Raw genomic sequence first — 25,541 nt, 5'->3', positions numbered from 1 at the left:
GGTCAGGCTACGGATGTCGGCAATCTGAATGTAGAGCTTAGGGAATTAAGAGTTTGATCTATTTTTTGCCGCTTCTTGCGGCCCAAATACGCAACCGGGCCGATGTCTAAGAAATTGCTCCTGACAGATTCAGATTACTTTGTGGATGCAAGGTAAAAATAAACTGATTTGGTTCAGAAAGTAACTGTTATAAAGACCCTCAGAAGGTATTTTTAGTCACTGAATAAAGAGTTTGTGGTCTTTTTGGAGTGAAAGAAAGACTTTTAATGAAGCACAGCATTCACATCAGTTAGCATGTCTCCAGAAACACTGGCCTACTTTCTCTCTATCATCCTCCAACCCTTAAAGCTTCACTAAACCAACACAATTATCCCCGTTTATCTGCAGAGGTAATGTTGCTAAAGCTCAGCTACCAAGAATCAGATGTAAGGAAGACGACTTGATTTTTTTCCATAAAGTAATCTAGTAGCAGTCGGTTTAGTGAATACTCATGAAGTACTAAGCTTCAGTAGTAACAATGGGGGGCGCTTCCTATGCTGTGATGATGTTGAAGAAATGAAAGCTTGATTAGAAAGCAGTAGAGTAGCATTAATCCACAGTGAGAGCTTATGAGCAGATCTCATCATATTTGATCATTTTTGAACACATACGGACTATCCACTCGTCGTGATAAATATTTCTGCTGTTTCCATTCTGCTAGCACATGTTAAAATGCATCACTTGCTCAATAGAAAATGTTTAGAAACATGGTTTGACTTTTTACCTTGACAAGGAGCTGCTCATGATGATTTTTATGGTTGATGGATTTTTATATATGTATAATATATATATATAATTGATCATCAATCATGAAGTGGGAAAATAAAAACTATTTTCAAAGCTTTTGACAGATGAGCATCTGAAAGTTTGGCCGGCATTTGAATTGAGTCGATTTGAATGGAACCTTTTCATGTAAATCAGAAAAAAGTTCAAATTTTATCTAAGCAGCCTCATCAGCTCTCCTTCTGGTTTGCTTGATGCCCGTCCAGTCTTTGGCCCACCTGAGCTGCAGATGTCTGCTGCTCATCCTCTGACCGTGTCTTAGTAGTATCACACTGTTTCCACTTTCAAACGATTGATTAAACATTAATCTGTGAGTTTGGGATTAACGTTTTATCACATAACCGAGCTTTGAACTTCTCTATAACTTTTCCCTGAATTTTCTCTGTATCCCTCTAGGTCATCATGGTGCTTTTTTCTCTCAAATCTTCTCTAATAAACTTTTAAAACCTTCACAGAACAGCCGGATCTATACTGAGAAGAAAGATTTTATGTTACAAATAATTTACTTTTGAAGGCACAATGTTTCACTGCATTTATGTTAGTATATCAGAGCACAATGGGTTGAAAATGAATACATTGCCAACCTTCAGGTTTTTATTTACTAAATTAACCAGAGTTATTTTTCCCCCTTAATCCCATTGGTTCAGAAATCACAGGGACATCAGATGATAAACTTTGCTTTTACGAAAATAGCGTGAATGTGAAAAAGCATGACATTATCCCGCTTTAAGACTAAAATAATATTCTAATTGACAACATAAATGCTTGAAGATAGCCATAAAAATCCCACATTTAGTATGACTCTCACCGTATACGTGCATTTTGCATTCAAGATAAAAAACAAATTTTTTTCTTTGACAGTATATACATGGAACTCCTCAAGTTCTAGGAACCTTTTGCTTCACCTGGTTCAAATTAAGAAAATACTTGTAATTGGTAACTTTTGCTGTTCAATTATTGATTGGCTAATCAAAAAATAGTCAACAGATCAAACCTACGTTGTATTAATGCCACGTCAAGCAGAAAGGCCTGAAAAGAAATCTTAAATTATTTTTCATTCATTTTAAAATGTATTTTTAATTTCAAAATAGAACTTAAGTGTTTAAATGAAAAACCTGCAGAACATGCCCCTTTTTTTATCCGGCTGCTCGATTAATCATCAAAATAATCGATAGATTACTCTGTCACTAAAATAAACATTAGTTGCAGCTCTAATCTGAATACTGTGACTGTTTCCTCAAAAGCCCTGAGAAAGCAGGACGTCTTTTAAAAGCGTGACGCCATCTTTGTGGCTTCTGACTGACATTGATGCTCTGCAGTGCCTGTACCTGTAGGACCTGCTCTGCAGCACTGTCAACAGAGACATGAGGACTGCCAGCTCATGTGTTTGAGCGTCTTTGCAGTAGCCTGTGTGAATTAGATTTTTTATCACTGCTGCAGCACACAGGCAGGAGGCCTGCACCACTGACTGCTGTTTGTCCCTTCCTCTGCCTTTTTCTGCAACATAAATGATTCTTGTGTTTCTCTAATTCTATTAAATGGATAGATCTGTTTTTTTTTTGTTTTTTTTGTTGCTCTTAATGAAAAATACAGAAATCGTAATTTTTAGCCCCTGGCAAAATACCAAGCAGATTTAATGGGGGATTTGTAGCATGCAGATTATTATTGAATAACGTTTTGGTGAACTCTGCTGAAGACGGTTTAGGTCTCCTAGTGGCTTATGTAACAGCGCATCATTGATTTTAAGTCCATGACCTTGAAGGGAATGCGTTTCTCTTCAGGGTCTTCGTAGTTTCGTCGTCCGTCTCTAACCTGAAACCTGGAACCGTCATGCTAACCAGAAGTCACTTGTACATTGAAGTAATTCATTTTTTTTTTTCTGTCAAGGTTAAAAAGTGGGTTTCATTTATGAGTCACACGTTGTGATCACGGTGGCTCCCTGTGAGTCACTGTCCTGGAATAGTAGGACCAGTAGATATAAAAGTAGGAATGCTTTGCACATGTCATCTTCTTTTTTTTTATAATTATTTTGTTGGGAATAACGTTATCACTTGTACATTTTTCTTTTTTTCGTTTTATCTCTGGTTACTTGAGGACTGTTATAAGAGCGTAACAGGATTTCATTTTGTTTTTAAATAACCATTAAAAGAAATTATTTGTGTTCGAATTGGGACATTTTTTAAATTTTCTGCATTTAGCAATCCTATACAATTAAATCAAGGTTATTGAACTTTAAATATTGCACAGCCTTATGTTTTTTTAGTAGAAGGGACTCAAAAGCAAGCTGATGATATTATTAGACAATATCCCCCATTTTCTATAGGATGGGAATGCAGAAGGATTCAATACAATGTTGTAAATTTAACTCAATTGGATAATATTCCTGAAATTAAGCTTACGGTTTTATTATAAAACACAAAGCTTTATTTTGAAAGGATCTTTCCAAATATCAACAGTTAATCCAGTCTTTAAAATGTTTTAGTAGATTTGATCATAAGTAGGGATTTTCCACCAGGTTGCAGCAAGAGCCAGTTCTGAACTGGTTCTGTAAATGAACCAGTTTGCTTTTCCATCACTTCCATCATCTGCTTATTTATTTGTTTGAGCCTCCCACACTTTTATTCTTTTTTTTTTATAATTGTATACTTTTTAATTATTTACCCAGGATAAAATCCTATTGAGATCTAAATCCTCTGTTTTAAGCTAGGCTTCGGCAATAGGCAGCAACAAAAATGTAACATGAAAAAGTTAACGCTTTCATCGAGCTATGCGCATTATTGATTTAACCTCAGGAACTTTTATTTTGGAGGTAAAACCACTGTAGCTGTAGCTACTTCAAGGATAAGGGAAAAGGTTGAACAATTCCTTCTTCTCCAATTCAGTTTGAGCAAAAGTAAAAGAAAGAAGCATGCAAAAAGTACAAGAGTCAACATTTCTCAGTGCAATTGCAGTACAGATAGAGGCTGGCAGAAGTCTAAGTAAATAAAAGTTAACCAATGAGCCAGAACAGGCTGCCTCATTGACTATATTCACATCCCATCTGCGAATATAAATCAGAAAAGTGTGCTGACATTTTGCAGCTTGTAATGAAGAGTCAAGCATCCTAAGACATTGCGAAGAACCAATCGTAACACAATAATGACCCAACAGGTTGCAGTAACAAGCCACTTTTTAGCAGCGTGATAAACACAACTTATTTCTAAATAAATAAAAACCCCAAAATAAGTTATGTGAATAATCATAGTGCATGGAGGCAATTTGGCTAAACTAACATTATGAGATAATATCAGCATCTTAACTGGTTCAAACAACTAGTGGTGCTTCAGTCCAAATCGGATGATCTCTATGAAGGCGTGTTGATGCCACTGTGGACAGAAAAAGGAGCTAATATCTGCCAAGAAATTATCCCACATTTTCTAGATAAAAAGGACATTTCTAAGTTTGAAAAGTCCAAAATTTGCTATGAAAAATTTCCATAAGTGGAAAAAGAAATTCTCAAATATCTGATATTTATCTACAGTTTTTTTTTTCTAGAAAATGTTCAACTTTTCGAACAAAGAAATTTCCAAAGTTTTTTTCCTAGAAAATTTCTGAGATTAATTTCAAAATTTCAGAGTAGTGCAAATGTTTGGGGTTTTTTTCCCCCTGTAGATCCCTGATACACACTAGCTCCCTAATATAAAAAGAAAATGCATTAAAATGGTATAAGACTGTGTTATTCCAGTGCTAATCCAACATCTTATTATTTTATTTGTGGCATTTTTAACAGATTTTTCTGTTTTAGTCAACTGATCAAAAATTATACTGGACTTTTAAACATGGAGGTCAGAACATTTTGAACTCTGGATTCATTAGCTGTAAAACTCAAACTGAGGTCCAAGGTGTCACAAAACCTTTTTATAAGTATTAGTTGATTAATTTTTATTCAGTTTCCCACAAGATGCTGGATTGTTACCTTGATTTAACTTTTTATATTATTTCTAATGTATGTTTTCCTTCTTTAAAATGAGTCTCTGTGGTTGTTGCAGCTGTCGCACGAGCAACAGAAAGAGCCTGATTGGAAGCGGTCAGTCGTCGGGTTTACCGCGACCCCACTCTCCCCTCTCTTCTCTCACAGGTGAGTTCATGTTCATCACATGTTCGTGTCGCCTAATGTAGAACCTGTTGTCATCATTGTCAGGTTGTACACAAAGGGGGCCATTAGTGCACTGCAACAGGGAAAACCTGCAAAAAGGACTTTGAAAATGTACAGCTCTTTATTTTGCAAAAAGTATAGGTACAGATGACACAGGAGCTTTAATGCCTTGTTTGTTATTACTAGCAGAGGAATATGCAGTAAGAAAATATAATAATCACATCGACTATCACTGGGTGATCCTGCTGTGGGATGAAAAAAGGATTGACGGCGTGAAGCATCAGGTTACATTGTGGCGTTTTTTCTGGTCAGACTTTGGTTAGGTCAGCCAGCGCTGGGGCTGAGAATTTAACGGTGCAACAAATCAAAAACGGTGTGATTGTTTTTGGGTGAGGAAGCGGCCTGCAGGGAGGAAATGCACAGGACCAGAGGGAGGGAGACCTCATTTACCACAGGGCGTTTTATTTCCTGCCATTGCTTAGTGAACACGGCGCTGCAGCTTCAAGTGTTTAGTCTGCATCGTGACTCGATGAAAGAACCCAGATTTTAAGATGGATTCCGGCTCTGAAAGCCCCAGTGCTTTTACTAACGAATGCGCACAGCTCTGGGATGACGTGACGCTGTGGCTGAGGCGTAATATTTATATCAAAGGTAAGAAGAGCAAGCTTTCTAGGCTGCCATTCATATTGAGGCATGTAATCGTCTCTGATCCATCTTCCATGTAAAAGCTTTTCTAGTCATGAATTCCTCAGAAATTATATGTTCTGTTTTAAAAAGGTTAATCTTCTTTATAGCAGAAAAAAATTGGTCACCTAATTACCGTATGTGGCCAAACCTGTGTAATATATTTGATTAATTCTAAATATGTGAAGGTTGTTGCAAGGCAACCTCAACTCATATTACTACTTTGTTATATAGCAAAGCTATCTGAAAGGGGAATTGGGGGAGGAACTTGTTTTAGTTCACTTCAGTCATCAACATTTAAGCTTCATGAAAGCTGATGAAAAAATGACATTTGATCTTTGATAAAACAATGCTGTGGTGCAACTTGACCCAGTTTTTCTAAAAGAAGAGCTTTATCCATGGCAGAGAAAATGCACCTCTACTGCCCTGACTATTTGACTTTAATACCTTAGATTTCTAAGACAAAAGACTATTGTTCACTCACCAATCTGCAGCATAGAAAAAATATCTAATTGTCCATGCAAAGATGTATGCTAAAGCTTGATGACAAAAATACAATTGACTGAGAAAATTGATTGAGAAACATGGTAGGGAGGGTAAAACAGTAATCAAAACTGCAAGTTATGCACAGAGCGTCTGTGAGTTTCTATGTTTTGTTTTCCTCTTCTTTAAGGTACATGAGGTAAATGTCAGGGTCCATGATTGCAGACTACCTGAATGGTGTTTAGCTTTTAAATGGAACATATTGCTCATAGTTTAATATAAGTGTTGGGTACGTCAACATATTTATTAAATGCCAGTTGTGCTTCACACACAGCGTACAAACCGTCCTGTAGACTAAATGTTGTTACAAAGCCTGTGTATGCGCTGCTCAGAACCCTCTCCCTTGCTCTCTGAGAGGATACATATAATCTACCTAATCATAACATTCATGTTCAAAATCCTACCATTTTGTTCTATTTCTACTCATGTTTGTGCATATAATGTTCTATTTAAATCTGTATTTAGTGCCGCTTTTTTTCTTCAAGGAAATAAAACACTTTCATGAGCTTGTTTTGAACTGTTTTTATCCTATCGCAGCAGTCATCAGACTTTTAGGTCTCTGGGGTTCACATTTATCATTCAGTTCACCATCTTTCAGAAAATAAATTAAATCAGACCAGTTAAGCAATTGTTTTAGAGTTTACCCAGTGCTTTCACAAGAAATTGAAGATAATTCTATTTTCCCTGAAAGGGGGATCTTGGGAGAATAGTTTTGGTAAATCCCACAGTTAATAGCTTTGAAAAATAGCACAAAAGGACACATGAATAGATGGCTGGTGCTATTACAAACCAAGTGCTGGTGCAATCTGAAAATGTGCAAAACAATGAACCTTCTTTGATGAGCTTTTGTTGATTTTTAGTACTTGAAGAACAAGCAGTGATTGTGTTACATTCCCTTGATCTGTAGCCGCATTTCCAGCTCTCAGAAACGGAGTGCACTACGGAATGAAGTACTGCAAAGTATCAGGGCAGCTGCTGTTGAACAGGGTTTCGTTACTTTAAAGCAAAGCGATGATGGAGATTATTACAGCTAGCATCACTAAAAACGGCAGACGCCGTGGGTTTTCCCTGGAGAGTCGAGATTAAATCGATTTCCAGAAGTCTGCCAAGATTTCTAAATGTAGCATGTTCCAAAGCAGATGGAAATAAAAAGCTCTAAAAGATAAAAAATGAGCAACTTTTCTGAACCCCACTGGCTATTTGGTAATTATCACTATCTTCCAGAATATAAATTATAAACATTTTCTTACATATATGCTCCATCTCAATTAGTGTTGAAAATGTCACTGTCACCGGAAATGTCAGGTTAGAAAATGGAAAAAGTAAATTGACTGTTGCTTGATTTATATTTATTTTATGGTTTTGTTACTGATCTGTTTTGTTTCTAATTGAGAAAAAAAAAAAGAATCCAGTGTTTAAGTTTTCAGCCTGCAGGTCGTTTCATCTCCTCTTTCTGTGTTTCTGTTCAAATAGGAACAAGCCCACAAGACAGCCCAAGAAATTTCTCCCCCAGTGCCTCTGCTCATTTTTCTTTTGCACGAAGGTAAAGCGAACCAAGATACGGTTATATATTTCAAAAATTAATCCAGGTTTGTAGCTGTTTCGTTGAGACTCATGAGTGTTTTCTGTGCGAGCTTGTGTATAAAGTATTCAACTTTTTTCAAATTTATATTTTTAAAAATGGCATCCATCATGAGTTATGTAATTTTGTATTTTTTTTTATTATAATTCACAGTCATTACCACAGAGCAGACAGGTAACTTGAAGCTAGGCTTTCACTTCTAAATGGAAAATAAAACATTAACCCCACATTTGTCTGGAGTTCTTCCCTGCTTCATAAGTCTCACTTTAACACTGAAGTTTTCCTCATTGAGCCATCTACATTTAATTTTACATTTATTTACTTGTTGGTTTTTGTAATTGTATTTACGAATTAACTTGTAGATTTCATTTAAAAAAAAAAAAGCATCTGTTTTAAAATCCATCTCCAACTTCGTCGACCGTTAAGGTTTAGAAGTTTTTCCATGTTTTGGTTACAAACATGGGAGCATCTTGTTTGAGCCCAAGCATGTCAAGTTTGTCTGTTAAAGGTCAAAGTTCTTCTGCGTTAACGGTTGGGACACTCCTCAGCATTTTTGTTGCTGTTTTGCGACAGGACCGATGGCCGCCGCTGGTCCCTGGCCTCCCTGCCGTCCTCTGGATATGGAACCAACACGCCCAGCTCCACCGTCTCTGTAAGCATCAGCCGCCTGTAATTCACACGCATTTTGTCACTTTACAACAATAAACTAAAAATGAAACTGACTGGTGGATTTTCAGTTTTAAAGCCCTCATGTGTCAATAATTTGTAGAAACAACTTTTGTGTTTTAGATTTCTATCAGCTTTTTACATCAGACTTAAAATTTCTGCCCATGCTTCTTCGCATAGGGTTAGGTTAACTCAATCTCTGTCAGATTACATTAAGAGCATCATTGAACAGCAGTTTTAGAGACTGGCCGCAGATTCTTGATTGGATTTAGGTCTGGAAAAGGCACAAAGACTGTATGTTTGGTCTACAGCGGCCATAGGTGGCAATGAGATAATGGAGCAACTTCTCCAGTGTTTATGTTCCAACAAACATCAATTTATGTTTTTACTTCTTCATCATTTAACTCAAGCCAATCTAATTATACCCCCTCCGTCAGACAAATTCACAAAGGTGTTAATTCTCATGTTTACCTTTTTTAAACTACTATCCAAGCATTACATTTTAGAAATAATGGTTGCATTTTAGTCCGACCCTCCTTCGCCTCTGAGCTGATTGGATTCAAGGCACATAAACACCGTCCGATTTGGGGCAAACAAAGTTTGTTCACCTGCACTAGCTCTCTTCAGGTGTATAGTTTACAGCAATGCATGTTAGGGTAAAATTAACACAATCGAGCCTGTAGCTCGTTGAATGGGCTTAATAGTTACCATGAAGCGACTCTTACAGGTTTTCCATTTGTGTTTGCTCGTATCTGTGCTCCTCGGCCTTTATGTTGGTCACTAATGTTCTCTTAACAAACCTAAAAAGGCCTTCACAGGGCACAGGTATTTATTTAGAAATCCACTCTTATTTACTAATCATTTGACTTCTAATGATAACTGGTTGCTTGGGGATGTCACAGTAAACATCTGTCACCGTTTAAAACCGTTCTTGGTTTCTCATTGTTCTCTTTACAAAGCAAAATAATTACTTTGTATTTGTGTATCTGATAGACCTCATTATGTCAAATCATAATAAACTAGCTTGATGTAACAAAATGTGGTATCAATACTTTCTTTTTTCTTCAAAATAGTTCCACTATCCTTTACTTTAACTCTTTAAAATAATATTTTTTAACCATTTCTACCACTTTTAGGAAGCATATTAAAATATGTGAACACACGTTGACATACGCTTACAGCATCAAAGATGATTCACTTGAACTGAAAGGTTTAAGTTGAATATATTTAATTATTTTCCAGATGGTGCTTTTATTTATTTATTTTTTGCTTTCCATGGTGAAAGTTAATTTCATTTCTATTGTTTTCATTAATTTTTTGTTTAACTATTCACTTGGGTTCATTGAAGAACTCGTCCTTCTATTTACTCTATCATACCAAGATCTTTTGGTTCTAGTTCTTCATTAGATCAGATTTTTATCCAGCTGAGAATAAATTGTGCCTGAAGACGAAACATTTTGTTTCTCTAATCAATTAAATGAAATATTAACAGTTAACATAATCTACTTTAAATACCCATTGATTCACTCTAAGCACTAGAACAATGGAAACCAGCTGGAATGTCAAACATCACATTAATAATTAAAGCACTGCATAAATGTTTTTAATGTTGGCTTTATTAACATAAACCGTGAATAAGTCAGCCAGCAGGTGTCAACATCTTACAGGAAGAGTTGCGGGTTTGTATGTTCTAAATGAAACAGCTCAATCATATTCACAAATTTTTTTTTTATAAAAGTGTAAATGTGTGTTTTGAAGCTTGCGATAATTGTGTGTTTTTTTCCTGTCCCTAAACGAATTGCAAAATCATTCTGGATTTTTGCAATTCTAATTTTGCAATATTACCTGGCTTTTTTTAAATAGTTTTTGAACTTGAATCTACCTGGGTTTTTTTTTTTAAAGAAAAAGTTAAACACTTTCTTTGAAAAATGATGGTTGGTTTTCTTGATAGTCTATAATACTAATTTCTAGGTAATTTTTGAGAAATTTGCTCATTTTCCACTTTCTAAGGGCTCCATGGTTGAGAACAGTATCAAACTCAAAACTTCTTTAAAATTCAAAAAAGGTCGAAGTTGTTTTCAATAATAGTCAAATTAAGGTAATTTATTATTGTTTGAAGCCTGTTAGCCTCCCAAAGAGGCAGTAATATTTACAATATAGACCTTAGAAAACTATTAAAACTGGCTTTTAAATTTTATTTTTAAAGCCAGATTAGTTACAAACACAGCAGTTCAGTATTTTTCATCATTATTACAAGGGAAAAAACACCATCTCCTTATTTTTTTTCTTTTCCTTTTCATGTTGAATATATATTTGTTTCATTTTCAGTCATCCTGTTCATCACAGGAGAAGCTGCACCAGCTGCCCTTCCAGCCTACGCCCGATGAACTGTACCTCCTCTCCAAGCACTTCTGCACCGAGAGCATCTCCGGGGACGAATGCCGCAGAGCGACCGCCATGCGACCCCGCTCACGCAGTCTCAGGTACCCGAATCATCTTTACACCACCGAAACCTTTCATAGTCTGCACTGAAAACCCGCCCTACAATAACCGCGTGACGCGTTTTCAGCCCTGGAAGATCTCCATCCTGTTACGACCATGAGATCATCATGATGAACCACGTCTACAAGGAGCGGTTTCCTAAGGTGAGTGCCCCCCGCCGGTAGCCGCGCTCTCAGCTGAAGATCTTCCACTTCAACTGAAAGATGCTCCGCAACCTCCTCACTTTACAGGCCACTGCTCAGATGGAGGAGAAGATTCAGGAAATCATCCGCAGCAACTCCCCGGAGAGCGTCCTCCCTCTGGCAGATGGCGTGCTTGGCTTCGCCCACCACCAGATAATTGAACTGGCACGGGACTGTCTGGAAAAGAGCCGGCTCGGCCTCATCACGTCCAGCTACTTCTGCGAACTCACTGACAAACTGGAGAAACTCGTTCAAGAGGTAGGGTGCTTTTTAAAAAATGTGAAGTTTTCAGAAAACTCTATTAGGATGCATTCACTCCATCCCTGTTGAGGCAGGTTTTATCAAACTCTAGTGAGTTTGACTACAAAGTCTGGTTCGCTTGGAGAGGTGTGAGAGTGCAACTGAACCCTGATGCAGACCAAAAGAGCAAATCCTGGTCTGCCTTAAAACCTAGGTCTAGGTTCAGTTGAAGTGAACTCTGGGGCAATTTGAGTCCATATAAATGAACAACTTATATGGAGACTGGTCCAAAAGCAGGGCACAGACTATAGAGTAGGGCATTCTGAGTAATACCACCAATACAAACCCGCTAGTGGGAGAAATGGCTCATGATGTTTTATCAAAGACAAAAGAGAAAACCTATTGCTGCTAAAATTTGACGCCTTTCCACTTTTGTTTACCTTTCCTGAAGGAGGAAGTTGCGCTCAGTGTCTTCTTCAGTGGTTCTTGGTGCAACGTCACCACAGGCGAGGAGGGGAACAGGTTTTTTTAAAACGTTTGCTTTCATTTGACAGTGCAGTGTGAAAACGCACCAGCTGAAAATGTAACGAATGTTGCAATTTTGATCCCCAAAATGTAAATTTTTGCACCCTTAATTTTTCATTTTACTCCTGAAGAATTTAGTTCTTGTTTTGTAACTTTACTTTGACAGTAAAGTTACAGCTAAATAAAAAAGGACAAAGTATATACTTGAAGAGCATCTCTTCATGTTCTACAGAGTTTTACCAAACCGTCTCTGATTTATGTGATGTGTAGCATATGCGTGTGACGGTTTCTTATCCTGTTGGTTGCTCTGCAGTCCACAGAGAGGTCAGAAAGTGAGGAGGTTGACTTCATCAGAGAGCTGGCAAAGAAGATCCTCATTGTGATAGCTCGGCCTGCTCGGCTGCTGGAATGTCTGGTACGTAAACAACTTCTGATACAAAAACTTCCCCAGGCTTCAGCATTTTTCTTAGTATCTGTCTTACATTAACATTTTTCAAACAAAAATTGAAATGCTATTGTTTTTTATAGAAAACTAGGAGCAGCATGCAGCACCTTCCTCAATTAGAGACTCCTTGTGTGTAAAGCTGTGTAAATAACTTTTTGCTATTACTGCAGTAGCCTAATCTCCTGCTTAAAACCTTTATTTTATTAGTGGTAGAAGAAGGAGGCAAGAAGTAAAGACTCAGTACAAACAATTGTTTTAACTAAACCGTCTATAAATTAAGCTAATTTTAAATGTATATTTTACTTTTTTTATGTCATCAATGTGTCGAGGAACTTTTAATAGGTCGTCCCTGACTTCCTGTTTTTTTTGGTTTGTTTTTTGAGAATGAATCTGATAAGACTTAAAAACCTGTTCATCTTTACCACTTTTCAAAATGGGAAAGACAAAAGAACATGTTATTTAAGTAAGATGAAGGTATATTAATCTTAATAAAGAGAACAGCTGTTAGATGAAACCATCCAGCTCAGTATTTTTAGAGGCATCTCTCCTGTTTTTAAAAGTGCAAAAGATAAATAATGCATTTGAAATCCAAGCTGTTCAATACACTGAATGACTCTAACTTCGCTTCATGTTCACACCTTATATTTTTTAGCCTCGTCTTTGAGGCACTAGCATAATTTAAGGTTGTTTTTTTTAATGATGAAATACTTAATTATTGTTGAATATTTTAATAAATAGCAAAACAAGAAAGTTGCATAATGTATCCTTCCAGCTCCCCGGCGTACTCTATAGACTTTACACTGAAGTTGGGTCTCTGTGTTTCCAGGAATTTGACCCAGAGGAGTTTTACCACCTTCTGGAAGCAGCTGAAGGACACGCTAAAGAAGGCCAAGGCATCAAAACGGACATCCCTCGTTACATCATCAGCCAGCTGGGACTCACACGAGATCCTCTAGAGGGTACCGGATGTTTCATCATCATCATCAGGGCTACCATAATCTAATACAAAAAGACCCATTAGAGCTGTTAAATATGAAATGTGTGTTGTTCTTATTCTGTAGGATTGTTATTCCTGCTGAATTATGGCTCTAAATGAATAAATCAATTGAAGACTTATTTTGTTCTTGAAGTACACGAAAACCAAACAGACCATTTGCCTAATGGCCTTCTGTCTCTGCATATTCAGTAACCAACAGCATTCATTATGACTAATTAGAAAAGAATGGCCTCCCCATAGAGCCTCACAAGCTGGCACATCAGCCAGACTACTTTACCCTGCCGAGCGTCTCCTGTGTTTGGTTCAGACGCCACCTCAGGTGCTTATAGTGAACTCTTGGGAGGGACAGATGTTAAATAGCAGTGGAAATGTGTTTACCGGCTCTCTGGAGAGCTCACATGGCGGTTCACATTGTTGCACGCAAACAAAACGAAAACACACACGACAGTATCTAACCGGCATTTGTTCCAGAGTGGTGATTTTCAAAATGGCCGTCAGACGTGGGTTTGTGTTGCCAGATCTGATTTCTGCTCCATTTATTTTAAATTGCGGTTATCTTGGAGTCAGCAGCTCAAAGCTAATTAGCCAATAAACTCTTAAGTTTGGATTTTATTTGTGTTTTAAATGTGCTGATTTCTTGGCATTTAAGTTTTTCTTAAGTGCCTTACATACACTTGCATGTATTCTTAACTTTAAATAGCTGCCTGAATTCAACTTTTAGTGTTTTTCTACTACTTTTGTATTAATTCAGCATTTTATTCTTCATAGAAATTGCACAGCTGACCAGTAGTGACAGCGGCATTGCAGAAACTCCAGAAACAGACGACTCTGTACGTTTTAAGAAATATAATACTTTATATTTTTTAGCTATTCATAGTGTAGATTTTTTTTTTACTATTTTTTCTTTACCTTCTTGTCCTCAGTCTCAGAGTCTCAGCACCGTCTTGCGTTCCCGACGGAAACCCTGCGAATTGGACTTTGAGATGATAAAACTCATCAGCAACGGTGCTTATGGGTAAGAAAATATAAAACTAATAGGTTACAGGAAATTCTTATTTTTTTTCTTTAATTTCTCATCAACTGAAAATGAACCATTTTGAAAGCTATTTCTGCTCCTTACTGTTGCACCGTTTTACTCCACAGAGCTGTTTATTTAGTTCGGCACAAGGAAACTAAGCAGAGGTTCGCCATGAAAAAAATCAACAAGCAGAATCTGATGTTGCGGAATCAGATACAGCAGGCCTTTGTGGAGAGAGACATCCTCACCTTTGCTGAGAATCCCTTTGTTGTCTCCATGTACTGCTCCTTTGAGACGCGGCGGCACCTGTGCATGGTGATGGAGTATGTCGAAGGTCAGCTGCAGCCGAGTACAAAGCCTTCTGTTTTTCTTCTATTGCATGTTTATATTCATTTATTTTATTATTATTATTATTATTATTTTTCCCCTTTCAGGAGGAGATTGCGCCACCCTGTTGAAAAACATGGGTCCCCTGCCGGTGGATATGGCCAGGATGTATTTTGCAGAAACCGTTCTTGCTCTGGAATATCTTCACAACTACGGCATCGTTCACAGGGATCTGAAACCTGACAAGTGAGAACTTGATGTATTAAGCCAGAGATGGAACTGAAGCCGATATTGATGAACACAAATATCGCCTGCTTGTGCAGTTCATTTGAACTGTTTGGAAAAAAACTCCTTACTGTTTTCTCACTTTCTGTTTCACACTTTAAACAGTTGGATAGTTTTGTGACCAGACAATGTCAGGAGGGCCACAGAAATAATTTTGGCTCTAAAAGCTTTTTTCCCATGACTGACCTAATTTTGTCTCCATTTATCGTCTCATCCAATCCCTGCTGCAGAAAAGCATTCCCAAAGCATGATGCTGCCAACATTTTCCTTCTATTTCATAACAACATCATACTTTATGTTGGTCTATCAAATTAAATGCCAAACAACTACATGTATGTTTTTGTTTCATCATTGCAAAATCTGAAAAAGTTCAAGATGTACGAAAAGTTTTGCATGCACTATTTATGTATTGATTTAACTCAATTAACCAGAAATGTTATTATAACTCTCACACGCTTAAAGATGTACAATTTATAACTCATTCAACTTCTAGTTAGACATATCAATCCTCGCTTTCTAGTTTTAATTACATATTTTTTTCTATCTGCCTTCACATTCTCTCAGTCTGCTGGTGACGTCGATGGGCCACATCAAACTGACCGACTTTGGCCTCTCTAAAGTTGGGCTGATGAACATGACCACCAACCTGTATGAGGGACACATAGAGAAAGATGCCAGGGAGTTCTCAGACAAGCAGGTGAATGTCTCTTAACTCTCTTTCCTCTCCGGTTCGATCACGTATCGTTGCACAGATCGTTGAGGTGTGGATTTCTTTGTGCGGCTTGTTGTTTGCAGGTATGTGGAACACCGGAGTACATCGCTCCAGAAGTCATCCTGAGGCAAGGCTACGGGAAGCCGGTGGACTGGTGGGCCATGGGCATCATCCTCTACGAGTTCCTTGTAGGCTGCGTGCCGTTTTTTGGAGACACACCAGAGGATCTGTTTGGACAGGTCATAAGCGGTCAGTGTTACCAAAGTGTCTTTTTTTCTGTTTAATATTTAATTCATTTTGATTACCAGGCATCTGTAAAGTTGAAATGCACGGTGATGAGGTTAGTCAGCTATTTGATTTAAGTCTGTTCAAACAAGGATTTCTGTAAAAGATTCAAAATAAAAGCCTGGACAGCAGACGGGAGCAGGTTTTGGGGTCAAAGTTTAAGAAAATGTTTCAAGAAATACAATTGTGTTTATTCCAATGTTTTCTTTTTCACACAAATTTATCCTCAGTCCTTAATAATGCTGTCAGTAATTAAGTTCGGTTGATTAATTAATTTTTTTTAATCTACCATTACATTTGATTGTTGAGGAAATCCTTTTCCATTTTAGACAATATAATGTAACTGAAAGTAGAAAAAAATTATCCGTGCCTTGTGTTTTGTTGATTTTGTCTTATAAATCATCTCCTTGTACAATTTTAAGATTTTTATTTTTTTGCAATCTGGAATGTAAACAAATTTGATAAATTAAGTTTTGGTATGTTGATTTCTTTTATTATTCCCTGTTTTTGTATATCTCTGTCTACCAGTACAGATCTTAATTGAACAAAATTCAAACAATTTTTCTTACCTTTAAAGCAGTGAATAATGCTTAAGTCTTCCCTTTAAAACAGGGTTTTACTAATATTTTGAAAGAAATAAATGTCCCTGAAGTCCTTAGCGTCTTGTATCAGTAAGCTGGCATGATTAGATCACTGTGCTTATTCTCTGTTCAGCATAATTTTGAGTTTTGCCAAAGGCAGCAAACATTTCCAAATCCATAATCTTCCCTGACAGATGTTGAAGGCTCAAAGTGATGAAACTGCAACTTTGCCGTTCAGCCTCCCTTTTATCTGCTGAAAGCTTCACTCTCTCCCATCTGATTGTAGCCTGTGTGGATATGAAACCCATCTAGGCATGTTGTAGAGAATACCTTTATTTTAAATGGCAAGTTATTCCGAATCAAGAGAAAAGAAATCCCAAAAATTGCATTTCAACAGACACCAGAGCAGCTCGATACTCTCTCCACGTCGTGCAATCCTATTGTTGACCACATCATGCGTGACAATGACTGACGCTGGGACCCATTCAAAGGGAAAATCTAACAAACAAAACTCTGCTCAGTCTGAGCATATTTACATGCAGCTGTTGAGGTTTAGCTCTAAGCACCGTCATGGCGACATGAAGCCTCGGAGTTCTGGTTATGCTTCTGCCAACAACTCAAAGCTGTTCATTTTGCATGCATACATGAGGTTTTGGCTGATTTATTATCTTCCATTAAAGAATTACTCACATTATATGCATGTCCTCAAAATATCCCATCTTTGCATTACATTTATCAGTTAAGAGACGAGTATTTTAGCAGTGAACACTTATTTTATTGCATTCAAAATCAAAGTGGAAGACACTCTTTCTGAAGCAGGAGTTGCTTTGCTCAGAGTTGAATCTTTATGCATGGTGACTAGGGATGTCCCCGATCTGTTATTAATGTTGGAAATCGGTCCGATTATGAGTATCAGATTATTTCGACTGGCATCTAAAATCTCTGAAATAAGTACACTGATAGGAGCATTTAGCATTTAGTCCGCCCCAGCATTTCTGTCCAGCAGCGCTTGTGTCCCACACACACACTCACTGGTTAATAATAAATGAGTCAGCTGTCCTCATACCAATTGTTGACTATTGTTCTCTGTTTATTTAATATCACTTGATCAAGCCTTTTCTAACATTCCACACTACAAAATGAGTAATTAAAGTGTGTATGATTCGTGCTGATATCGTATCAGGTCAGTATCGGTAGGCCTGTCATAATAACAAATTTTGCTTGATGGTAAATAGTCCTGGAAGTTGTTGCGATTAATGATATTGTTGTTTCAAGACTATTTTCAAGTAATATAATAGTAAATGCATAATAATGCAAGAACACATTCTCAAAGATCAATTAACTTTAAATGTTAATGAACATTTAACACCGGAGGTGGAACACATTTTAAATATAAAAAATAAATAAACAAATCAGAAACGACAAATAAAAATAATGACCAAGTCTCTGTAAACAAAAGAAAAGGGCTAGTTGAGACCAAAGCACCAGATGGAAGATTTTAATCATCCAGTTTTTGGTAGAAAGAGAGAAAAGAGAAAAACGATAAATCATGCAAATGGAAATTATATCGTGTTTTTTTTGTTAGTTAGTTTTTTTACTTTAACATGCGATTGATTTATTGCGACAAGCCTAAATATCAGTATCGATCAATACTCAAAGATGCAATATCAGTGAAAACGTTGCATCGGGACACCCCCAGCAGTGACCGCATTCATTTTGTTGGTTTTACTGAAGGCTGACATTCCTCCGGTGGTATTTACAAAAACGGACACCACACAGTGGCTCTCGTTTCGTCTGGAGACCGCATGTCAAGTGTAAACTTTATGATTCATCTTCCTGAAAACATGAGGTGTTGTCAGCGCTGGAGTTTCCAGCGAATCGCGTCGCTGTATGTTCAGCCGCTGGATAGCCGTCATTGTGTGGAACGTGGAAATGAATGGCACGCCATAACGGATTTGGTTTGCTCTCAATCAAGCGATGCGCCAAGTCTCTGAGGGTAACTGTTAATTAAAGAGGCCTGAATACACTCCACCGTGGCCTCAGGATGCACATACATATTCATAGCCTGTGTCCAGATTTGATTAAAATGCCGCTTAAAGTCGACACAGGCGGGGCTATAAACATCTGTTCTCCACTTGTGAGACTTTTCACAGAAAATTAGAGCATGCAGAGATTTGTTCATTTTAATCCCTGCAATTCATTAAAAGGTTAAGTTGAATTTTGCTGGTTGTGCCTCGAAAGGAGCTCTTAAAATCGAAAAGTTATGAATGTACGGTGTAAGGTGTAGCTTAGTTGTTTAGAGGAGACGTTTTTAGGGAAGGGGGGGACAAAAATCCAGCTTTTTGACTGATATGCCAGCCTGACATTCCAGGTGGTTTTTCAAACAGAACCATCTGGAAAGTTGTCAGTGTTTACAGAGCAGTAAAGCACGACAACGAGAGACAGGCTGTCAATAAGAGCTGCCGCTGTTCACAACAGCAACGCCTGAAATGTGACTACATCCCGTCACAGGTCGCACTTATATCCAAACCGATGTCTCAAATTCAGAGCTAGAGGAAAATAAGCAGAAATCAACAGACCTGCACGTCATTATAGACAACATCCCAACTTTATTGAGGATTTATACCTGACAGGTAAAAGTTCAACCTGCATATTGCACAAAAATAATATTGTGATAAGATTTCTGATTGTCTTTAGAGATGATTTGGCCTCAATTAACATTTTGACATTGTTGAATTCTGTACTAAATGACTAGGGAACGACTTCTAAATAGTATCAGCATTTACGGCAACATAAATCATACAATATACTTACTAACTTCTGAATGCAGTTGGCCGCAATGGATTTTGTTTAAGCGTATCAGAGTAAAGAGGGCTCATTACAAATAAAAATTGCGCTCTTTAGATGTGCATTTTTTCAGACATCTAGAAAAGCCCAGATCCCGTTTAGAGCTGCACCGATTTTCAGTTTTCTGGCTGATCGCCGATTTTTATTTATTTTTTAAACATGACCTTCCTGTTTCAATTTTGACCGATTACAATTATCATGTTTTTTTCTTTAAAAACCAAAACTTTCTGTTGCTACAAGGTCACGACACACCTCCAATATACCAATCTTATTTTATTGAAAACTGTTGTACAATACTCATGAAAGAATACAAAGTTGTTTTAACTGCACATGTGATGGTTACTGTAGTGATTTTCTGACTTATTGATGGTAGATGAGATCGATTTCACCTGTATGTATCGGCTGATAATCTAATCTAGTTACTCAAAATTCTCAAAATTGTATGAATACTTTTGCAAGGCATTATATATGGGCTCCCATCATGGTTGAATATTGACTTTGAGATGGGAAAAAAGTCCGTTTTCCATTTAAACTGCATATTAACACGCTCCTAGTTTCAGGTGGTATTCCAACCAATTTTATGCACTGTTTGCAGATGAGATCAACTGGCCTGACGGTGAGGACGCTCCACCTCCTGATTCTCAGGAACTCATCACCCTGCTGCTCAGACAGAACCCTCTGGAGAGGATGGGAGCAGGTGAGAAACGCTTTGACGCCTGAAGAGCCGGTTCTCGTTTTACACCTCGGCGCGGTTCGGTTCGTCGCTCTAAGCTGCAGGCTGAGGTTGTCTTATAGCGGAGTACTTTGTCCCGTGACAGGGCCTGAACTCTCCCCGCTCTGATCAATTGCAATTATTTCCTCACTAGTGGATAAATCCAATTCCATGCATGGTCAGGCAGGCTATGAGAATCTGCGGATTGTAAAAGTGACCACGACCCGACGGAAAGCCTTTTGTCATTTAGAGTACCAAATGTCTGCTGGTGTTGCGCTGAAAGGTCAGGCAGGAAGTCCTCCGGCAGAATTTACAGTCGTCACATCGGTTTGTCCTGCAGCCACAAGGGTGAAAAAGGAAACACAGCGTTAGCGGTCCTTCACCTCTTGTGTTAAACTGAAGCATTAGGGATTCTTTTCTCATGCTCTTCTTTTTTTTTCTTCTTCTTCTTCTTCTTCTTCTTCTCACTTTGTCCCTATAAAATTTGTGTTCATCCAACCAACAGGAGGAGCATCGGAAGTGAAGCAACATCAGTTTTTCCACAACCTGGACTGGAACGGCCTGCTGAGACAGAAGGCTGAGTTCATCCCTCAGCTGGAGTCTGAAGACGACACCAGCTACTTCGACAGTGAGTCAAAACGGAAAACATGAGCAGACTTTGTGTGCTAAGGCAGCATTAAATAAAGCAGCTTTTTATAAAGATTTTTTATAAAGCATGTGAGTTTTATAAAAAAAAAAAACTTGCATGTTTTTTTTTATGCGTACATGCTTTATACCGTTTTACCATTACCATCTAAAAAAATCATGTTTTTTTTCTTGAGTTTTTTTTAACATATAAAAACAAGATTTTTTTTAAAGCTTAGAAAAGAAAAACGTCCCATTTGTATTATTTTTGCCACATTACAATCTCTGAATTCAATCTATTTTATTGGCATTTTATCTAATATATCAACATAAAAAAGTACAATATTTTAAAGTGAAGGTAAAAGAAAACCGGCTTCAAATTTTTTTCCAACTACAAATCTATAAAAAAAGCGAGAGAATTTAACAAAATGTACTTTTTGGACATCTTTCAAAGCTCTGTTCAGTCCTTCATCTGAAAATGCAAAGTTGCCATTAAAACTTCTCAGAAAAAATTCTCCTCTACTCAAAGGGAGTCCAAAAACAAAACATGTGGCTGCATAATATTTCTGCACAACACCCTAAAGAGAAAACTTAAACAGTTCCACATGGTGTTGGCAGCATCATGCTGTGGGGTTGCTTATTGTAGTAGAGATCGTAATATTTAGATCTACATATCGATACTGGTAGAAAACACCAATTTGAGGCTGGAGTATCAATACTGTGCTTACTCACAATTACAGTCCTACTTGTTATATCTCAATGATGGCTTATTATTTAGTGAGGTTTTTATTTGATTGAAGCTCCACAAGTCCAAAAGTCTGCAGTTTCACTTTTCTTTATTTCTCATCCATTTTAAGAAAAGTTGTGAAGATATCTTGGTAGAAAATGCTGAACGGGAGCCGAAGAAATAGAGATTTAAGAGCACAACCCGAGCCAAGACCAACCTTTGTTTCGCTCTGCTGTCTGTCTCTCTGCTTAGCATCTGAAAACGAGGCTTTGTGGCTCACAGCAATCAAAACTGCTGCTCTCTAAGTTCTTTCTTTGGCCAAGAAATGACCCATAAAAAAGAAAAACAAACTGTGGAGAAAAAGAATTAAGCCTTAAAACCTCCCTCCTTTTCAGCTCGTTCCGAGAGGTATCACCACCTGGAGACGGAGGAAGACGACACAAACGATGAAGACTTCAACGTGGAGCTGCGGCAGTTCTCCTCCTGCTCTCACAGATTCTCTAAGGTGCCTCTTTAATCTCGGATCTTTGCGTTGCTCTGGTCTCACACCAGCGACGTAAATGAGCCGATATCCTAATCTGTCCTCATCGTTCCTTTTGGGGTTTCACAGAAATCTTCACCTAAAAATCCTGCTTTCACTCCTTCTTGTTCTCTACTGACACCCCCTCTCCTGCCTCCCGGTTGTATTGAACATTTATTTCATACATTCGCTGCTTAGATTTTCTGCTTGTAAATCAGACCTGTTTTCCTAGTAGAGTGCGAACAGCACACAGTCCAGTCCCTCACGCTGGGAGTCGTGCTGCATTGCAGTAAGCACTCCTCTCACATCAAAACAAAAACATTACAGCGAGTCTCAAAAAGCAGCGCGGCGTCTCAGAGGAAACGCTCTGAATGGTTTCACCTGAGCTGCATGTTTGTCAGACACGATAAGCCCTGCGTAACACAAAGTTACACCATTATAAAACCTGCAGAATGCATTTCATCTTCAAGATTGTTGTACTTTTTGATGCATTTCGTTGTAGATTTTTTAATTCTTTTTGCCTGAGTGTAATGAAGTGAACTGTTTGTTGCCGTCAGGTCTACAGTAGCTTGGATTTGTCCCGAGGACATCTGGAGGAGAAGGGAGAGACGGAGGAGAAGAAGAGTGAGAGCCCGCTCACTGTGGACTCCCTAAGCTGGACGCCAGACTTCGCTGAAATGTAGGCGTATTTCCATCTACACAGAAGGAGTTTAAAGGGATAAACACCACCTGACTGACTGCATCAGCGCATCTTTAAAAAGTCTTACATTGATCTTAAAAATTAAGTTGACCTTTTAATATGTTAATCATAGGTCTTAAATTTTGTCTGGACATGACAAAATTGACTTTTCTGTCGGGCAAAAGTTTGAGTCACACTCAGACATCTACGCTGTGTTTTATTATCAGGCTAAAGACATGATAATAAAATAATAAATACATTTATTATGTCCATAATTGAACCTACTGTTAACTCAATGCTAACATACCCTCGCTAGCTAGCTAACTAGCTTGCTAGCTAGCCTTTTTGCTTCAGTCATTGCTGGAGTAGGTTTGTACATTTCTAAGAAGATGCAGGTCTTAAATCCCTCTCATAATGGTCTTAAAAAGGTATTTGAAAGTCTTAAATTTGAGTTTGTGAAGCCTGCAGAATCTCTGTAACCAATCTTCTCCAGCGTTGTTTGATTAGCTCATAAGGGTCCGTTGTCCTTTTATCCAGGCCCTCACTGTCCCACTCGACAGACACAGACAGTACCAACCAGGTCCCCCGACCCGCTTTGCTCCCGAAGTTCGCCATCTCCGCTGAGAGCGAAGGGGACGACACCTCGGGCCTCAGCGACCCCAGCAAGGTCTCCTTCTCCATCGGAGAGCTGCCACAGGACGAGCCTGACGTCGTCACTCCCGGCAGCACTCACAGCGGAGCCACGCTGTCTGGTACGAGTTAACGAAGCCGCGCAGAAACATGACGTCTGGCTTTGGTTTTCTGATAAAATAAAGGTTTCAGTATTGGTGCTTGTTCTTTTTAATATTTTACCTGATAAGTTTGAGATACCTTCTGATTAATTTGTATCATCGATCTGGAAAGTAGATAAAATAATACAAGTTGTTTTTTTTCTCTACAATTGTTTAATAGATCTGCTTATAAAATTATTAGAGAACTGAATGATTAAAGCAACATATCCTAGAGAATTTAGAAAACAAGATTTTCCAAATGATGCCAACATTTGAAAAAATCCAGCATGTTCAATGACCGAGGTAGAAAACTGAAAAAGATCAAATGGAGCAGCTTTGATGTAGCCAGTTCCCTTTTGTTTTTTATCTCTTTGCTTCCTCCAACCTTATTGATGCTAAAACCAGTCCAGTGGTTGACAATTGCTTTAACAATGGTGGTTAAACTAATTGATAACGATTAATCATTTCATCCTTAACTCCTTAGTAATTAAGTCAATCTGTTTCTGTTCTTATAGATTATTGTAGTCTCATACTATTAAAGCATGAAAAAAGATGTTAATCTTTTCTCTCTCTCAACAAGAGCAGGGGCAACGTTGATTTGACCACCCCTACAATAGATGTTGTTTTTTTTCCTCATCCAATTGCTACTTTAGTAGCAACCTCCTTAATGTCTTTGTCTGCAAACCATTTGCACTATTTAGGAAGCTTCTCTGAGCACCTGGACCAGTTGACACCCAGAAGTGAGGAGGTAAAGATCCCCGACGACTCCAGCCAGGCCCCCACAGATCAGGCTCCTCCGACGCCCTCCCTGCGACCAGAAACCGCCGCAGAGAAGACCAGACCTTTGGCCAGAGTTCCCAAATCCATCTCAACCGGAGCCCTCTCCCTAATGATCCCTGCTGGTAAGTCACAGAGACGGTGCACAATCGAATACTGGTTTCCACTGCAAAGATGAGTTTCTCACAGTGAGCTCTTACTGATAACATATCATGTCAAAGCTGAGCGCCTCGGAGAAAGCTCTTTATAGATCTGTGTAGAATTGGCCCAGCTTGACATCTGCTGCAAGATCCATTTTCCAGACCGACTGTGAGCAAACAGGCGAGTCCAGGCCAATAATGAACAGAATTCAGTTAGGCCTGTGGGGGCAAGAGATCCTTGCTGCCGGGAGAGAAAATCCCATTAGCCTCATCGCGCCAGCTCCAGTACCAACTCCAGGCCTGGTTTAGGTCCGATTGATTAAATAAGAGAAGCCTTTCAGGTGGTGGTTGTTTATTTTCCCAGATATCTTTGGGGCGTCTCCGCTCGCCAGCCCTCTGTCTCCGTACTCCCTCTCCTCGGACCCGTCCTCCAGAGACTCGTCTCCCAGCAGAGACTCGTCCCTCTGCACCACAAACCCACGGCAGCCCATCATTATCCACAGCTCCGGGAAGAAGTTTGGCTTCACGCTGAGAGCAATCAGGGTGTACGCCTGCGACAGCGACATGTACACAGTCTATCACATGGTCTGGGTAAGGAACGTTGCATGCTACAGACTTTTTAAGCTAGCATTCTGTTAAAAAAAACAGTTTTGAGATGAAAATATGGTTGTTTTGACTATTTCTGGTTGTTTTTTCAGAACGTAGAAGATGCTGGGCCGGCACATAAAGCAGGACTCAAAGCTGGAGATCTGATTACTCACGTGAATGGAGAACCGGTTCATGGTCTGGTCCACACAGAAGTGGTGGAGCTCCTGCTGAAGGTAATCAACACTGTGCCTTTAAACTGGGGCTGTCCCATTACATGCTGGGTTTGTGCTCAGTATACTTAAATCCATAAATCTTTTTTATAATGAAAGTAATAAAAATTCCAGTTGTTTTGCATTTAAATGTTTCTGCGGGAGAATAAGCAGCTTCCCGTGAACCTTGATTTAAAAACAGAAAAACAAAATAAAGAAATAACTGAAAAGTGTGGTGGGCTTATTTTTTTTGTTCTAGTCTCCTTGAACCAACCCATCTTTCATTTCACTCAACTATTATCTCACCTTTAACTATTATCTGGTCATATTTTCAACAATTTATAAATTGGAATCAGATGATGATGATGAAGATAATGGTAATAATACATTTATTTTTATTGACCTTTACAATAACCT

The 25,541-nt window shown here is 38.4% G+C and overlaps 1 protein-coding gene across 15 annotated transcripts in view; it reads left to right on the top strand.

Annotated features, from left to right (window-relative positions):
- mast4 (microtubule associated serine/threonine kinase family member 4) overlaps positions 1-25,541 on the top strand; it is a 95,845-nt gene that overhangs the window by 62,515 nt on the left and 7,789 nt on the right. For 8 of the 15 annotated variants that reach the window (XM_081613100.1, XM_081613099.1, XM_081613104.1 and 5 more), the window contains 22 exons: positions 4,851-4,939; positions 7,658-7,727; positions 7,920-7,940; positions 8,340-8,418; positions 10,761-10,915; positions 11,002-11,077; positions 11,165-11,374; positions 12,195-12,296; positions 13,153-13,285; positions 14,092-14,338; positions 14,467-14,675; positions 14,776-14,914; positions 15,518-15,650; positions 15,749-15,914; positions 19,974-20,075; positions 20,596-20,718; positions 21,837-21,946; positions 22,519-22,640; positions 23,178-23,392; positions 24,112-24,312; positions 24,692-24,918; positions 25,026-25,148. In XM_081613100.1, the coding sequence (XP_081469226.1) occupies positions 4,851-4,939; positions 7,658-7,727; positions 7,920-7,940; positions 8,340-8,418; positions 10,761-10,915; positions 11,002-11,077; positions 11,165-11,374; positions 12,195-12,296; positions 13,153-13,285; positions 14,092-14,338; positions 14,467-14,675; positions 14,776-14,914; positions 15,518-15,650; positions 15,749-15,914; positions 19,974-20,075; positions 20,596-20,718; positions 21,837-21,946; positions 22,519-22,640; positions 23,178-23,392; positions 24,112-24,312; positions 24,692-24,918; positions 25,026-25,148 (3,052 nt within the window). The remainder of the gene's footprint in view (positions 1-4,850; positions 4,940-7,657; positions 7,728-7,919; positions 7,941-8,339; positions 8,419-10,760; positions 10,916-11,001; positions 11,078-11,164; positions 11,375-12,194; positions 12,297-13,152; positions 13,286-14,091; positions 14,339-14,466; positions 14,676-14,775; positions 14,915-15,517; positions 15,651-15,748; positions 15,915-19,973; positions 20,076-20,595; positions 20,719-21,836; positions 21,947-22,518; positions 22,641-23,177; positions 23,393-24,111; positions 24,313-24,691; positions 24,919-25,025; positions 25,149-25,541) is intronic. The other 7 variants (XM_008423467.3, XM_008423465.3, XM_008423470.3 and 4 more) reach the window with 4 other exon arrangements.

This window comes from Poecilia reticulata, chromosome 12 (assembly GCF_904066995.2).
Source record: "Poecilia reticulata chromosome 12, P_reticulata-male-v2, whole genome shotgun sequence".
NCBI classification, from domain to species: domain Eukaryota; kingdom Metazoa; phylum Chordata; class Actinopteri; order Cyprinodontiformes; family Poeciliidae; genus Poecilia; species Poecilia reticulata.
Note: the sequence above shows the minus strand (reverse complement) of the source record. Positions and strands in the feature narration are given on the sequence as shown.